Source organism: Sinocyclocheilus rhinocerous, unplaced genomic scaffold (genome assembly GCF_001515625.1).
Source record: "Sinocyclocheilus rhinocerous isolate Xijiao unplaced genomic scaffold, SAMN03320098_v1.1 scaffold860, whole genome shotgun sequence".
Lineage (NCBI taxonomy): Eukaryota > Metazoa > Chordata > Actinopteri > Cypriniformes > Cyprinidae > Sinocyclocheilus > Sinocyclocheilus rhinocerous.
Genome location: NW_015638565.1, coordinates 989,504 through 1,007,919, shown reverse-complemented (window position 1 = coordinate 1,007,919; position 18,416 = coordinate 989,504). Strand labels below are relative to the sequence as shown.

The 18,416-nt window shown below is 36.0% G+C and overlaps 1 protein-coding gene across 5 annotated transcripts; it reads right to left on the bottom strand.

The window, feature by feature from the left end:
* Nucleotides 1-850: 850 nt before the first annotated feature.
* On the bottom strand, nt 851-17,376 carry LOC107749756 (RING finger protein 44-like). Of its 5 annotated transcripts, none has more exons than XM_016564916.1 (11): nt 17,018-17,376; nt 12,036-12,237; nt 11,734-11,953; nt 10,506-10,673; nt 9,475-9,648; nt 8,282-8,443; nt 5,949-6,064; nt 5,675-5,762; nt 5,405-5,526; nt 5,209-5,308; nt 851-4,403 (listed from the first exon to the last, which is right to left on the bottom strand). In XM_016564916.1, exons 2-11 carry the CDS (start codon nt 12,140-12,142, stop codon nt 4,341-4,343), a joined length of 1,320 nt encoding a protein of 439 aa, XP_016420402.1. In that variant the 5' UTR covers nt 12,143-12,237; nt 17,018-17,376; the 3' UTR covers nt 851-4,340. The 5 variants fall into 5 exon arrangements, with proteins under 5 accessions (XP_016420402.1, XP_016420400.1, XP_016420399.1 ...); XM_016564914.1 differs by having other exon boundaries at nt 17,097-17,376; XM_016564913.1 differs by lacking the exon at nt 17,018-17,376 and adding an exon at nt 13,504-14,762.
* Between the last annotated feature and the right edge of the window lie 1,040 nt (nt 17,377-18,416).

The window sequence follows — 18,416 nt, the reverse complement described above, 5'->3', positions numbered from 1 at the left end:
GAAACAATTAATGTTCAATTTCTTCCTAAAACAAATTTAACAAAAAAAAAGAGGCTGATATTGACCTATAAATGATATGTTGACATACTTGGCATCCCTAGGTCTAAATTTTTACGGAATAATTTTTTATACAAAATATATTATAGAACTTAGAGTAGCACAATATTCAATTTTTGAAAGGAATGAAAACGAGGCTGTGTCAGAAGTAGTGCATTCAATGGATGGTCCTGTTGTTTAACAACATGATTGTTCAGCTGATGAAATGTCTTTCTGAAGAAGAAAAAAAGTTCAGTAGACAAACTAAATCTGAAAGATGAAAATAAAACAAATCTGAAACAAATCAGAAAATTACATGACCTGGGATATCTATACAGTGCGTGCCAATGTAAAGACTAAGTCTACACCTCACAGCCTTGTTTACATCCACGTTAAATTTAGCATGCCGTCTAAACAGATTAAGGTTTATTGCTTTTGATTAAATGGGGAAATATGACCTAAACATTCTTTATGAGATTCACTTTTTAACTCTTTTGAGACACAGAAACCCCCAAGACAAGTAACTGAACTGCGACACATCTGTATTGTGCAATACGTTTAAAGCAGTGATTCCTTTAGTCAGTGTAGTATGAGTATACATCACACATTTATTAGTGAACAACCCTCTCAGCCACAATTTAAAAAAAAAATATGATTGCACTACTCAGTAAAGCAGAACTTGCAACTTTCATTTAAAAAAAGTACAAATCTTAAAAATTTCAATCAGTATACAGATGTATTTATAATACACTATAACTAGTTATATGTTAAATGCTACAAACAATGATTCCAATGGAATGAAAAAAAATTATAGCTTTAGTAATTCAATACAGGTAACACTGAGGTTTTCAAGGAATCTTGGTTATTATGAAAAATTCCTTTATAAATCTAAATAAGGATATATTAGAAATAGCCCACAGCCGGTTACCCCAAGCAAAAGTGCTTGCGTGTATATCAACAACTTATTTTTAAACCATAACAGTTACAGATGCTCAAGGTAGAGAGAACCGCACAACAGGTACATATATTTCTGACCGTTTTGGTGAATGAGTGATAACGCCGTGTTTTTCAACCCACACGAAATCTCCTACTACTTTGATTTATTAAGGCAGATGTATTGAATCTGATCACTCGGGCAGTAAAACAATATTATTCTTTAAAATGGTCTACCAGTGCATACAAGTAAAGCTAAATATTTTTCTTTTTTTTTCTTAATTGAAACCCCTGTTGATAATGTTATTAATTGTTTCTGACCACCGTGAGGGTACTAGTAGCACTGCATGCTGTATGAATAGAGACCCATAACAAACTATTGCATTCTCTTATGTGAATGTAGCATTACACCTAAATATAGAATATCTAGCACCTTTTTTACTATATGGCTTTCCATTATCTAGATTCCAGGCAAGTGTGTCAGTAACTGAGGCAACAATAGAAGCACAAATGTGGTGAGGAGCCTATCAAATCACATTTTTCCACTTCAAAAAACCACTGACTTCCCACTGGCATCAAGCTTAATGTTATTTATTTTAAATGTCCTATATTATTATTCTTATTTTTTCTTTCTTTTGCAAGTACAAGCACAATAAAATCTTGTAGTCATTCGGTTCTATTACAAATGTGTGCAGTACAGTGCATGGCAGTTATCAGCTGAGCAGAAAGTCCTCTACACCCAGAACCCAAAGCCAACTAGATCTACCTAAAAAACCAGTTGGGACCTGGTTAGACATGCATGCATATTATGCACAATTAAATACTTGCCCACCCGTCTAAATCTCTTTCACTGAAAATACAGATTTCATTTTTTATTTGACCTTTTTTTCCTTTTCTTTTTTTTGAATCCTTAAATCATGCAAACACTGTAAGAATAGTCTTGGAAGTGGTCTAGGTAGGACAGTGTGCACCGTGGCACGTTTTTCAACGGTATTACAACCTTTATGTGTGGTTCAAGTACAAGAACACGGAAAAACGCAACAGCTGCAAAACAGGTTCGAGTAACATACGCTAATGATCGGCTGCAGTGACGAAAAGCCTATTCTCACTCGATACAACATGTCACTTCATCTTTTTTTTTTCTTTGCATGCCAGTCTTATAATGGAATAATATTCACCACTATTTATAAAAGGAATATTAGTTCAAGTTGATTACATTTAAAATAAGCATGGCCTGAGGAAAACAACCCAGAATACCCAAATATATCTCCATGGCATCAATCCCATTTGAAATGGACTGTTTTCCTTTATTTTTCAATTACAGAGAGGCCCTGAGTGATTTTTTTTTCTCCGTTATACTCAAAATATATGCCAGTGAACAGATATGTATATATAGATTACTTATCAAAAGTGTGGATTAAATTCATTACAATGGCTTTTTTTAAAACATGGCACGCAAACACAAGATTCTCACATTCTCTTAAGAGAGTCCCTTTACCCGAGAAAGCCAGTGTGTCCATTGAGTTACAATGACTATTCAGTGGACAAACGTCTCATGAATATATATATTTAAAAGTCCTATAATTAAAGTACTTGGGGAACAAACAAAAAAAGAATTCCCAAATAGTTCAAGTTCAGGCTTGTTTTTGGAATCGAGTGAACCACGAGTTAAACATTTTACAGTGCATTTTTTTTTTTCTTTAAACGACCCTTCGAATCCTATCTGGGATCTTCGTGGAACGACTACAGTCAAGTGGCGCACAGGAGAGGGCATAACTAGAAATACAGAGGGTTTCAACATTCTTTTGTCTTAAAAACAAGACGATAATTTGCAACCTTTCACACCAAGGCTATGCATACAATGTTTTTTCTTTCACATCACTTTACACTGTGAACATGGCCTGAGACCTGACAACGGGAGGCAAACTAAAACGCACTAAAGATGTTTCAATATTCCAACCAAATCCTTCAAAAACTCTCTCGAAAGAAAGAAATAAATAACACCACTTAAAAAAAGTCTACTTTTAAAAGAGGAACTGACAAAGGATGTATGAAGATTAGTAGCAGGTTTGTGCTTGTCAAGGTCTTGAGAAGGCAGAGCTAAAATCTTGTAGAGTATATTGATTATTTGGCTCATGAGGAAAAACAAAAAGCCTAGTCCTCCAAAATTAGGTCAAATGTTGCGTTCACTTCACACACTCATTGCACGTATTGCTTTCTGCAAAGTGTTCCACCCTTTCCCAAAAAGTCATTCTGGACGGGCAAATGCGAGCTCCTTGGCCTCCGTCGGAAATGCAACGGGTGTGAGAATGGCAAGACGGAGACCGCCCGACGTTCCTCTTGAGGCTGAAATGTGGTGGATCTCATTAATTCAAATATTGCTAGTCTAAAAGAACAGTCCGCGCGAGGCCCGTGAGATGTTCTCCTGGATCTAGCGGAGTGTGAGGGAGCGGGATGAAGAGGGCCGGTCCAGAATCGATGGGGGTTGTGCAGTGCAGCCAGGTGGGAGCTGGCAGAGGCAGTGTGCTGTCTTCGTCCCTGTGTTCTCATGGGCCAGTCCGATTGGCCTTGCCAGCAAACAGCAAAAACGCCACTGCTTCACAATATCTCTACGACTGTGGTGAAAGCCCAGCGGGAATTTTCCCGATGGATTCACGTCTGTCATTTTGCAGTCCTTTTTGTCTACGTTTTCCCTCTTTAACCTCCTTGGAACTCTGAACCACTGAAAGTCACACCTTCACAACAGCATTCGCAGATAAAAGAGAATCGGGATTAAGATATTCAAATGATCAATACATTATTGCAAAACATAGATTATTAACGAGTCCCTCAGCCCATCGCTTATACAGACATGCATCTATGATGGTCGTTCACTGGCGGAGCGGCCGCGTCCTACGAACTTGTCTGATTGCACAGTAAAGCCAAAAACCACCATCATCCAGGTCCACTCCCGCAGTCCGTAACGACACTAAAGCACGATTTTAATTATCTGTGATCAAACAACTAGAGAATATTCAATTGCGTAAACGAATATGCCAACACAACACGTATTACAGGTTATCTTTGGAATTTGCGAAACAAGGGCAGGTTAATGAAAAAAAAAAGATGAAAAGAACCCCAAAAAAAAAACCCGGTCACAATTCCAGAACTCGGAAGAGGCTATAGGCGGCAGTAGCTTTCATGAAACTCACACAATGACGCACAGCAGAGGTCAAACAGGTTCCGTACAAATTCCGAGATTGCTTATTGTAGAGGTGGGGTTGGGAGCGGGGTGGGGGTAGATTTGCGTTTGGCTGGAGATCAGGTGTCCCCACTCACAGAACACACTCAAGGATTTGTGCTGTTTTCCAGTGAAGGACAAAAACCTGAACTCATTCCACACCGCGGTGAACTTCAGACGCGTCGGCTCGACAGATTGGACAGGTGCGATTGGTCTGCAAGACATATTTCGAATTAATTTCTGCAAGCCAGTGATGTTTCCGTACATTTTTGATGGATCTATACATTGGCTGCCTATCCAATTAAAGACAGCATAAAAACAGATGTCTTCATTTTTTAGTAAATTTGTAAATAAATGTAATCAACATTTACTAAAAATTACATATTAAGTGAGTATATTGATTTACATTTTTTCCATTTCATTTTAGTAATTAATTATCATAAAATTATAAACACAAAAAACATTTTTGTTAAAGAAATTAATACTTTTGTTCAGCAAGGATGCATCAAATTTATCAAAAGTGACAGTGAAGACTTTTTCACCGTAAAATTGCTATGCTTTCTTTCAGACTTTCTCTTCATCAAAGAATCCTCAAAAAAAAAAAAAAAAAAAAAAAAATCTAGGTTTCCACAAAAAAATTAAGCAGCAACTGTTTTCAATATTGATAATAATAAGAAAAGTTTCTCGAGCACCAAATCAGCATATTAAATTGATTTCTAAAGGATCATGTCGCTTTGCCATAACAGGAATAAATTACATTTTAAAATCTATTCAAACAGAAAACAGTTGTTTAAAACTGTAATAATATTTCACAATATTACTATTTTCCCTGTATTTTTGATCAAATAAATGCAACACTGATGAGCATAAGAGACATCATTGTAAAATTTTCAAAAATCTTACTGATCCCATACATTTAAACAATAGTCTACATAAGTATTTATATCGGTCAAAACACTAATATTTACAATGTTTTGCTGTTAGTTATTGCAGATTTTGTGCATTAAAACATCACTTACCTTCAACCATTTATCCACACATTTTGCATGAAATTCGTGGTTGCAGGGTAATACTCGAAGTAGCTGCCTTGACTCAAAATCACTAAAGCATACAACACACCTGTAAGAAAATTCAAGATAATGGAGCATCAATACCAAGTCACAATCAAACCTTCAAGATTATATAGCGAGGGCGCATATAACAGAGAACACTTACAGAGTTTGCTCAGATTGGTGGTTTTCTAAATTGAACCTGTAGGACGGAAGTTGCTCTATATCAGCTTTCGTTAGTCCTCGGGGTTTCGCTTCTCCGAGTCTCTCAGCAAGGTTTAATAACGCCTGAGAAAAAAATTTAAAAAATCACGGGTGTTCAAAACTCTTCACCCAAACAGCAACAAGATAATGACATAATCTCTGTTCCAAAATTAGCTTTAATTCTTTAAAGTAACTCGCTAATTCTATAAAGTTAACCTTTTCTCAACTTTACCTCATAGTTCTCCATCTCCACATCATCTACATCCAAGTCCAGACTGATAGCAGGACCCACAGCAGTTGGAGGCACAGGAAGCATCGAGCTGTTTCACAAACACATAAATCATTAGCATACACTCTATGCAAACAACCTTTTCTTTCACTGTAGTAGAAAAATATCACAAAGGCTTTATAAAATCATAACCATTCAATGTCCAATCAATGTCCATTATTAGAATGTGAAACATTCATACAGCAAAATGTGTGTAAAGAGTAGAAGAGACTCTCACAGGAAGTATGGTAAGAAGCCGGGGTAGTAGGGCGGCAGAGGGGGCGGGGGAGGCAGATGCTGCTGTAATCGGTACCTCTGTCCAGTTATACGCCTTGGCAGCATGTGCGGATATGGCTAAGGAAACAGATGACAACACATGAGGAAAACCTTTTAATTATTATTATTCATTTAGCAAATCTCATCCAAAGCTACTTTGGCAGGATTTCTACTACAAAGACAATCCCCCTGGAGCAACCTGAGAGTAAAGATGAAGTGTGCAAAATACACTCCCTTATTCCTGTTTACTATACAAAAAGGACTAGAAATAAGCCACTTGTGGGTTGATTGCCTGATGAGAGTAAAACTGTTGCTATTTAGCAATTGATTCATTTTATCCAATAGGGTGACCATACATCCTCCTTTTCCTGGTCGGGATTTCTAATTTGCCTTAAATGTCTGGGTTTTGGCTTTGTTTTCCTATTGTTTTCATACTTGAGCATTAAACGTAGGCACTGTACATAATCAACCAATCGTGGCATGTGAGCAGGTGGGATCTACCGAGAGAAAGCAATGCAAATATGCGTACATATAATGTATGAGGACTGTAAAGAGCATTTCAGTAGGAAAACAGAGCCAACACCAGGCCAATTTAGGTAATTTAGAAAAAAAGGAAAATGAAGACGTATTATCCAATAGCCTGTGCATTTTAAATGACATCAATAGAAAGGCAAAGTAGGTTAATTCTAGATGGTTAATTCTACCATTTAACATTTACATTTAGTCATTTAGCAGACGCTTTTAACCAAAGCGACTTACAAATGAGGACAATAGAAGCAATCAAAACTAACAAAAGAGCAACAATATATAAGTGCAAATGATAAGTCACACACATATTATACACACACACACACACACAAAGAAAAACAAGTAGATAGAATAGAAAAAATAGAAAGCTAGTGGGGTAAAAAAAAAAAAAAAGATAAATATAGATAAAGTAGAATTAAAATAGAATAGAAAGTGCTAGAGTTAGAGGGTCAAATAAAGGTGGAAGAGATGTGTTTTTAGTCGTTTTTTGAAGATGGCTAAGGACTCAGCTGCTCGGATTGAGTTGGGCAGGTCATTCCACCAGGAGGGAACAGTTAATGAAAAAGTCTGTGAAAGTGATTTTGTGCCTCTTTGAGATGGCACAATAATACGCCGTTCACTTGCAGAACGCAAGCTTCTAGAGGGCACATAACTCTGAAGTAATGAATTTAGGTAAAGGGGTGCAGAGCCAATGGTGGTTTTGTAGGCAAACATTAATGCCTTGAACTTTATGCGAGCAGCTACTGGTAGCCAGTGCAAATTGATGAATAGAGGTGTGACGTGCGTTCTTTTTGGCTCATTAAAGATTAATCTTGCAGCGGCATTTTGGATTAACTGTAGAGGTTTGATAGAAGTGGCTGGAAAACCTGCCAAGAGAAAATTGCAATAGTCCAGCCTGGACAGAACAAGAGCTTGAACAAGGAGTTGTGAAGCATGTTCTGAAAGAAAGGGCCTGATCTTCCTAATGTTGTAAGAAAATAATAATTAATTATTAAATTAATGTTGTTAAATTAATGTTGTAATTTAACCACCCACAATAAGACAGGAACATACTTTAAGTACATAAATGGGGCCAACTTTGCTTTCATGTTGACCAAACTAGGCGCAGTCTTTAAAACTGTTCTGACTCGAGTTCCCCATTTCCCACAGGCTTATATTGACAATTTTCTTTCTAGAGCTTTGAGCCATGTTCAATATTTCAACACAATTTTCTAACTTAGTAATCTTAATTTAAGATAATTGGTGGAACTTACAGTTTTTCTGCAGCACACAATCAAAAATCCCATATTTCTCCAAATGTCAACTGTCAGTTAAACAGTCAAACAGTTCAACTGTAAACACAAAGCTATCGATCCATCTTGTACATATTGTGTATAAGGCCAACATTAGACAAATAATTTTTAAAACTTCTTTTACTTTGACATAGCTATGTCGAGCCAACATCAAAAAATAAAGTTTGTGAAGACCAACTTTGTTTTTACTATTGCGGTTTACAATTATTCAAAAATGTTACACCAGTAGTACTATTACAAACTTTGCTTTCTGGCATTTGAACCTACTTTTGCTATGCTAAACCAGACCTTTCAACACTAATCCACACCAGTAAACCTTCTCTGTTATCTACATTAAGGCCATTTTTTTTTCTTTTTTTGTTTAATGTCATTACCTGTTTATGCAACGGCTGCTCATTTGAATCAGTATATCATTTTTGACTTCATTACAGTAATTTATATGCTTTGTTGACATTCAAAAGCAAAGACATCTCACCACTCCGTAGGGTAGCTCTTGATGGAGGGGCTCCTGGGGGAGGTACTGGAGGGGGACGGAGGGGGTCATTGCTGGTGGATGGTGGGCCGGAGGATAAGAGAATGTTCCTAACGGATGCTGGTCTCCTCGCAGATCCACTTCATTCTCCACCCTCTGCAGAGGCTGAACACACAAGTATATAAGTCATACCTCTAGCATACAATTATGACTATTAATACCATAAAATCATGTGCTATTTTAGAAAGAATTCATTTTGTCACAGCACAGTATTCAACACTGTTTTTTAAATTACTTATTAAGAGTACAATCAGTTGTGGGGACTAATCTGTTACTCGTGACTAATTGTTTTCTCTAGATTGTAAGGGGATTGCTTTACTAATTACACTGTCTGAACAGTAATCACATTACATGTATTACTCTAGTGCACTACACTCAACACTGGGAATAATAAACCGCAAGTTGTGCAGTGCTGGATAGCAAAAAATTGTGTTTTTCAGCATTCTGAACCTTTAAACATGGCTCATCCAATAATGTATGTACGGTTTTGAGTCTTGTTTTTACCTAAAGCAGTACATAATGTGAAAATTATTTAGCATTAAAGGCAGATTTATTAATTTATTTAGAACAAGCCTATCTTTTAGTTTGTATTTGTCAAGTTAGAAACTCATCTAATTATAAATAATCAAAAGAGGGAAACTCAAATGACACTGATTGGTTTATTATATAAAAGAACAACACTACTACTACTAATACTAAATAAATGTTTTGTTTTGGTTGAATTTCCAGCAAAAGAACTATTTACTACATTTATGTTTTTTGATTAAAAAAAACAGCACTATGACTACTTAAATGTCTTTGTGCTGAATTTACAGTAAAAATAGTTGTATCACTACATTTACAGCTACCTTGATATAAAATTACTCATACAAAGATGATTTTGGTCATGCCACCCACCCATGTTGTTAACATAATTTACATGAAATGCACAAAATTGAGCAATTTTTTAAAATCATATAGAAAGTAATATTTTATATATTTATATATCTTTAATTATAGTGAAAAATGTCTATGTAATATTCTTTTAAATGCTATATGTGTGGTTGTGTGAGAGTATGTGTGTATATATATTTTTTATACAGCCTAATGCATTTATAAAAATATATTACATGTTTTTCAACATAATTTGCATTTACCATGCGCGGGTGCTGGGGCTGTATGGGGACAAACTGGTTGAGTGGAGGCAGATGAGGAGGCTGGTGGGGTGGCACTGGTGGACTGGGGTGCAGGATAAAATGCTCACTGGAGATCAATGGTGGAAATGCCTGATAGGACACAGGCAGGTGCTGCATGGTGCAGGCCTGAATGAGCTGCAGACAAACAGAAAAAGAAATAGCAGACAACAAAGAGTCACTAACCACAGATAAATTCATGAAGAAAGGGAGAATGGGCATTTGAATGCTGAATTGCTGTGCAGTTTAAGAAATGACTGTTAATACTGGGAAGGCAACATGCTATGCTAACATACTCTGGAGTAAAGAATATCTAACATTTTCATTATTCTGCACTATTTAGAAATCCGCTAAACCATTGCAACAGCATTAGCGTTATGGATGGGGAAAACTATGAAAAAAAATATTTTTCTTTTATTGTTTTATTTCCCTTTTTTGTATAATAATTTAATATAATAGGAATAATAAAAGCAATAATAATAATAATAATAATAATAATATAACACAATATAAGACACATTCAACTGTACATCACCGTGGCCACATAAAAAATACAGAGGTGGGTATGTTGACGCAAATGCAATGACTAGAGCAGATGATAAATTTAGCAGAAAGTACACCTTTGCTATCCATGTCAAAGATAAAATACCCCAGACATTTGCAGTGGCAATACAAACAAAAACTAAGGGGGTTGCACATTGCCCCTTGAAAGTTGCATCATAAAAAGGTCATTACGCATTCTAGAGGCACAGGAAAAGCCTAAATGAACATCAAAAAGTGGAATGTAGCTGTTTACCAATGCCTAATGTGTAAGCATGAGAGGGACATACAGAACAACACTCATAATAGAGTATCTTTGGGTAAGAGGACATGTGGGCATAATGGCTGCCTGGGACACACATACATCAGCTAAAGTAAAGCTGGAGCGATGGGACATGTTAGGTGTGCTCTACACAAACTTCACTGACATTCCAGCTCTTCCTTTTCAAACTCACTGGAGGAGGAAGGCAGCAGAGCAGAGAGAGCTGTCCGCTGAACATTACCGAGCATGCTGGGAGCTGCTGAGCATTGCAGGCTGGGATAGGTTGCCCGGTGTGGATGGGAAAACCATGGGTCGTCACCGTGGTAACTGTGTAAGATATCGGAACTGATCCTTGATGCATCTTGAACACAACACAACACAAAAAGTTCAGGTTATGTGTAAAAAAAAAAAAAAAACACTACTTCTGATATTCATAATCACAGCAGTCTACACATATCACTTTCACATCAAAGTCTGAGTAAATGCAATTCTTGTCTATATGCTAGTGGTCTCAAAACTACCAGCTTATGCTTTAATCTGGCTCATGAATGTTCAACTTTCATGTTCTGCATTTTGGTTTAGGGTCCTGTCCCATAGTTCTCTTAAGGATTTGTTTTTAATACTTTTTCTAAATGTATTTATTTTTATATTTATTAAAAGGCCTGAAATGCAAATTGCCCAATTGAAGCCCAAGTAACAACTAAAAATTTGAAATGTATATTTTTATACATTTAAATAGATTTTTTTTAAACTATTTGTATTTGTAACTAAATGTATTTACTTTTATATTTATTGAAGGCCTGAAACACAAACATAAAAGTCCAATTGTAGCCCAAGTAACAATAAAAATGTTAAAAGATTTTATAGTTTTTATACATTTAAAATTGATTTTTTTTTTAATACTTTTCATAAAAATATTTTTTTATAATCAAGGCCTGAAAAGCAAATATAAACACCCTAAGCCTAAGTAAAAATGAAAGATCCATTAAAAATTATTTTATATTTTTTATACATTTAAATTGATATTTTTTTATACTTTATACATTTATTTTTATACATATTAAAGGACTGAAATGCAAATGTAAATGGCCAATAGAGCCTAAGTAACAACAATAAAACTGTCAAAAATGTTTGATTTTATAGTTTTTATACATTTACACTGATATTTTTACAAATGTATTTATTTTTATATTCTCAAGGCCTGAAATTAAAATATATAAATATAATATGAATGCCCAACTGTAGGCTAAGAAACAGAAAATAATCTGTCAAAAATGTTTGATTTTATTATTTTATTTATACAGATATTACTTTTTTTATAACTTTATTTTTCATCTACTTATTAAATATAGTGAACGTCAAATAGCGCATTATATAGGGAACAGAAATTGTTGTTTCTAATGGAAAACAACACCGAATACCTGTTCGTGAAGATCCACCATGATGGAGCTCTGTTGGGGGGGTTGTGTGGAAGTATGCAGCATGCGTGGAGGTGCACTGGTGTGGCTATAATGCCTGGACTCATCTAAATGAATCTGCTGATGCTGGGAGAAGACAGGGTGGTGGAAGTTCTCATCCTGATGTAGGGAAGTGTGCACAGTAGGTCTATCCCGCTGTCCCCACTGACGTCGTACTGGAGGACTAGGACATGAACGCACACAGATTGTAAGTAGATACTCTGCAGATGTTTTTTGTTGACTCAAAATGATGACAGCCGCCTCACCTTCTCCTGAGGTGCAGAGGGGTGATGCAAGGCTCCCCGACGACCCTCCTCTGGTTTAAGGGGGCTGTTGATTGCCGCCTACTCACTGCTACTTCCCATGGTCGCATTTGTGACGTCGTACAAACGAGTCACACCTGCCTGGGGTGGGGAGACCAGTAGTGCAAGAGGCACTTGTGTCTAACAGCCTCAGATTGTCGGAACTCTGTTTAAAACAGAGGAAATATTGTTTTTGTGAATTGAATAATGATTTAGAGAAAATCTGCACAACCCTTTGTAGTCATTTAATGTGCATTTCAACTTATGTTAGATTAACTTAATATGAACAGTATAACCAGAAACCAAAATTCTGTCATTATTTACTCATCCTCATGTCAATTCAAACCCGTAAGCTGTTATTTTTTGTTCTTACTGCTTTTTCCCCCATACACTGACTGTTCATAGCAACCATGTCTGCCAAGCTCCACAAAGAACACCATAAAAGTAGTTCTCATGACTTCTGACAGCTTTGAGTGAGGAACATGCTTAAAAAATTTATTATTTACTAAAAACCTTTACATATGCCATGTTTAAAATCAAATATAGTACTCTCAAATAAGTTATACTGTACATAATTTAGCATTAGTGACATTCGCAGGCTTTCAAAACATGAGGCAAAGTAGTAAGTTGTGGTACACTTTTTGTTTAACATGCAGGGGGAACCTGGTTCAAATCCCAACCTCACATACAATTATTATTATTTTTTAGTTAAAAAAAATATTTAAAAAAAAACTGCAACTGACTTTGACAGCCAGTGATCACCATGTGTTGCATGGAAAAAAATTGTTTTATTTATTTTTGCTCACAGATCCTTTTGTTCTAGCCTGTATCACAAGCAAAGCATGTCAAGTGACCAATTTTTAGTGAAAATGACTTGTAAGGTGATTTTTTGAGCTTTTTGTCAGCTGTGGTCACTATAAACATCTATTGTATGGAAAATAGAAACATTTGCATTCTTTAAAATTTCTCAAAATAGAAAACTACAAATTAACAGCATACAGTGAACAACAAATTTCTGGTGAATTATTCCTTAAAAAATGACCATATGAACTTAAAATGTGAAAAGGCCTGCTTTCAAAGGAAACAAATAGGTCATAGGTTTTCCATTTGAAACCAAGAATAGTGTCATAGAATTAACACAACACGCCTCAATGACCTCAACAAGCTGTTGTGTATTCATTTATGGATTCATTACGTCTAATCTTTGAAGTACAAGAAGACTGGGGGAGCTGAAATTATACAAACCCTGTATGTGTGTGTATATATATATATATATATATATATACAGATTTCAAATACATTATTACTTTTATCAAAATCAGTGGAGTGTGCAATAATTCACACAAGCACACATAAACTTCTCATCGTGCTACACATGACATTCAAACGTAAAATGTGTAAAATTATTAAACAGATACCAAAAAATACTTACAAACTGGAAGCGTAAACCGTGTTTAATGGAAAGACTGGGTTGATTTGCCACAAAGAGGGGGAGCTGTAACTTCAACAACAAAAGCGTGGAGGGCCATGTGCTTTCACACAGACAAAGCAATAACAAAGGAGCGCCACCAAACCTCGCATGCCTCACTTTATCAAAAATAATCACTTGAAAGGGCTTGTGGGTATGATTTGAACATTATGCATGCTTCAAATAAGGACTGTGCACATTTCCCATGAATAAAACACTTAAAAGTGTCATCGTGGCCCACCACACCGTGGACATCAACAATAGCACAAAGAGTCGCGAGGCCGAAGTTTTACAGACACGCGCGGGGCTCGTGCAAACATCCGCAGTTGCCCTCGTGCTCTTTAAACACGTTCTCAATGCTACATGGAGTTTGTACATAACATAAAAATGATTAAACAAATCGCATGCACTTTCCAAGCCCTTAGCTGCTATCGCTAGCACACAGCCGGAGCAGATGAAGCGCTGAACAGGAAATGCAGGGATGCACCGCTGACAAAAGAAACATCGTTTAGCTTCAACGCCACGTTTAGAAAGTCTGCACGTCATGAATGTAAACGTCTGACTACCAAGAGTGGTTTCATTTTTATTTTAGGTGGAATATGACAGCTTTGTGTCCAATAAGCAAAGTATGATAGCACCAACCGAGCTTACTTGTTTTCAATGGCGCGCGAGTTTCCGACTCGTCCACGCGCTGCTTTTTGGCGACTAAATCGATGCAGTATGTCACGTTTGGTGAACTTACAGACTAATCCAAAAGAAACCGTCCGGGAAAACTAGCAGACGGTCATGGTTAACACACAGGCATCGTCCGTTTCCTAGTTCACGTCCACGGGCTTGAGTTTGTTGTTGTCGAACAGGCGTTGCTCTTCAGCATTGAAAGAGAAAATGCATATTCCTCTGCTGCCTAACATCAGATAACTTCTCTCCAACAAACTTGTTATAGCGTGCACTTGTTGTTTCCTTTATTATTATGTCCGATGCATTCGAAATGAGTTTGAGCTGCGAGTCTGACATGGGTGCAGTTCAATATTGTTGTGTGCCTGTAGTCACGCCTTCTTCCTCTAAAAACTACCACGCAAGAGACAGAGACAGACACTTTTAGATGCTGATGTCGAATCGCTCCAACCTGATCCCAACTTTAAGGATGTTTTCACACTTCCTCTTTACTAAAACAAACGCAGACCCCTTTAAGTGGTCCAAAAAGTGAAATGAATCAAAAAGGGTCCTAGTTCTTACATTCACACTCGTTTTGGATCACTTTAGTTCACTTTGGTTTTTTCAAGAAAACAATCTAACTTTAAAATTATTGTAATATTTAAAATGATTATTACTGAGAATAATTACTTAGTTATGTTTAACACCCCTTAAGAAAAAAAAGAGCACAGGCCAGGGGTTCATGTAGCTGCTTTTTCAATAAAAAATATGGATTTATGGATCTTTGGCATCAAAATATATTATATATAGTTTTGTTTTCTGTAGCTCTAATGCAATAAAACAATCTGATATAAAATACATATTTAGAGGCACATTTTTGCAAATTCAATCAAAAAGCATCATAATATTTATTACATAGCTTATTTTTTTGTTTGTTTTCCATTGCTTAAAAGAACAAAATGAATGCATTAACACAAAATGATGAATACATATTTAGAGGCAAATTTGAGCAAATTCAGTCATTATAGAATAATATTACATTATATGTATGTCATAATTTAGCAACTTTCATGCAAATGTGAAACCTGGGTGTTTTTTTTTTTTTTTTTTTTTACTTTCTCCTTTTGGAGCATTCAAATGTATGTCAAAATCCATGCAAATCGCTAGATCGCAAAAAAAAACAAAGTGTGAAAACACTATAAGAGTTCGTTTCAGCTCCCAAAAGTGTTTTGCAATCCAAAAGATGGAGTCAGATGATTTGTGTTTTGCAGAAGTCAAAACATTAAACACAAGCATAGCAGGTAGAGCGTGTTATCGGTGATGATTTATTATGCCACTGACATTCATTTTGAGGTTGCATTGGTAGTCCCAGATAAAGGGGATGTTGTTTGTCACAAGGGATATGTTGCAGTTATCAGACAAGGGTGATGCAACACAGTCATATTGTATCATTCAGAGAGCATCTTATTCAATTCCTTTAAAACAATGCAATTCACAAGGTAAATATAATCTTAAATCAGTTCAAACAGCATGTCAAAGAATCAAAGGGATGCTTCAAACGAACAAATAAATACGAACAAACAGTTATTGCAAGTGGAAGTCCTTTTCTCCACTTCCTGAACTTCTGATTACCCACAAAGGTAACTCATGGATCTCTTGTTTTCTTCTATAAAAACTGGCCATCTCCTATATGTTCATGTTTCATATAGCATTTATAAATGGAATCAAGAAAGAGTAAAATATAGGATTTATAGTTTCTACAGAATAGTTTGGAGTAATTCGCTAAACCACTGCAACATGCAAATTACTACATTATTATATATTCTACAATTTATGTTGGAAATAATGTACAAATTAACTTTTTCATCATCTAACTACAAAGTTTAACATATTTTAGCCTACAATATAATGATTCTGAAGATGATGATGATTACTAGAAAATAAAATTGAAGGGTAACGAGAGTAAAATGCTTAAGTTTTCATGTTTAAGTTGTTTTTGTGATTTTATTATATACATTCATGTATGATATAAAGTGTCATTGCAAAGCATTGTTTTTAATTATGGTATAATAATAGTAAAATAATTTATTTATTATTATTATGAATAATTATTATCATTATTTGTGTTGTTATTATTATTGTGGACTAAATGAAAAGCAGGAAAGAACATCATGTTGGAGAGCATCTAACAGTGTTCTCTCTAGCATTTCTCATCCGCCTCTCCATCAGAGACAGTGTGACACAGCCCAGTCTGTTACATAAGCCTTGCGCCAAATGGCTAGCCGGCGGACAGAAACACATACAAGCGTCTTTACTTGAGGGGCGGTCAAAGTAACATCTACTTTATTCAATGCACTTTTCAAGTTCATGAACTGAAATCTTAAAAAATACGAATTTTACTTGCTCTAGGAAATGCATCATACAACGCATGAAGCAGACTGTATGAGAACGATGAGGGCTGTGTGTAGCATTTGTTTTTCTTTACAACAATCTTTGCGTTTAAGTCGTCTGAGTACGCATAGGTCGGAATAATTTTTGCAGCATTTTCAAAGGGCCTCTCGACTGGCTTCACTGCAGAGAAAACACCGCAATGTAACCTTCCTTGCTAATGTTTAACTCACGGGAAAATAACTCAAATAAATCAGATTCTAGCTTAACATGCGCTGCGCGTGCACACTATCACGCACATCTGAGGTAAGCGCGAGACAAGCAAACCCGCGTCCCATCCATCCATGCACTTCCAATCCAATGTAAACATTACAGCATTACAGCAACAAAACAAGGAGGGGCTTTAGGGGGACAACGCATAAAAACACGCCGATACCTATGTGCGATGCATTCAAGACCGTGAAAACCCACGGAAATCCACGCCATCAACGCGAAGACTCAGGCGCGTGCGTTACCTGATTGTTAATTTGTGAGCATCTCAATCGCGGACATTTCTCCTTGTAATCCTGCACATCTCTCCCATATTCGGTGCGGCATGATCCTCAGCTGTTCCTGTTAATGGAACATTCCGTGGATTTCACCACCGAATTGGGAAAAAGGTACAAACTCGAGCTCGAGGAATAAAAGCAGAATATGGCATTACTCTTCGCATCTCGCGCAAAACTACCACTCTCTGAGTGCATTAGACTTCGGAGAAATCAGTGCACTCGGGTGAACCCAGCATCATCCGCAGCCTGTTTGCGTGCTTTTGTGACATACCCCTATGAGGGGCATTTAGAGGCCGGTGATTTATGGCAAGCCGTTTGAACATTATTCCGTAGAAATAGTGTCTGTTTTATGATACTAGTGTGCTACTTTGTGGAAACTTGTTTCCGCCATGTGATGAAAAAAAAGAAAGAAACGAAAGTTACGAGATATAAATTTGCAATTCTGAGAAAATAAACTCAGAATTTAAAAAAAAAACAGAATCTGTACATTTTTCTCAGAACTGCGAGTTTATGTCTGAGAAAATTCTAAGATAAAAAAATGAGATTTGCAAGAAAAAAAAGTAAAAATAAAAATAAAAAATCAGAGAGGTTGCAGTTACCTTTATTTACCTGGTGGCGGGGACTGGCTTCCATAGCTACTTATAATTGTTAATTGTTAGTAAATAACAATTATCCAACTAGTATATTTTTCAGTGTCAATAACTGTCTATTAAATACTAGTAGGCGTATTTACTGATTGGATACTAGTATTTCAGTAGAAATTACTATTAATTAGTCACTATTATACAGTATTGACAAGTATCTATTGAATTAGTCACTATTACTTATTCATTGGCTACAATAAGTTGTACCTTTGCTAGCAGTCACTTCCATAGTGATAAATACAATCAAACAAATAACACAATTTGCAGTTAAGTCCTACTGAAATAGGAGCTAGTTTTTATTCTTTAGTTACTTGTAACAGTTAAAATATAGCACAGCCTTTTTTATTAGACACTAGTTTGTATTCCAGTTGTTAACTAGCAGTCTATGAATTTGTAATGAACTATAAAGTATCCATTCTGACTTGTCAGAGGTATGAGAGAATTAAACAATTGGAGTAGATGCTATTTCAATTAAGTACTAGTAAAACTGAAATAGATCACGATTCGAACTGTTAATATTAATTAAGAAGTGCTAGTAGCCTAGTCTTCTTTCCTCTACATTGAATCTCTCTTCTGTCTGGAAGATTTTATGATTTTATGTGTGATTTTACTTTCATATATGTACACTGAATTAACAATTAGT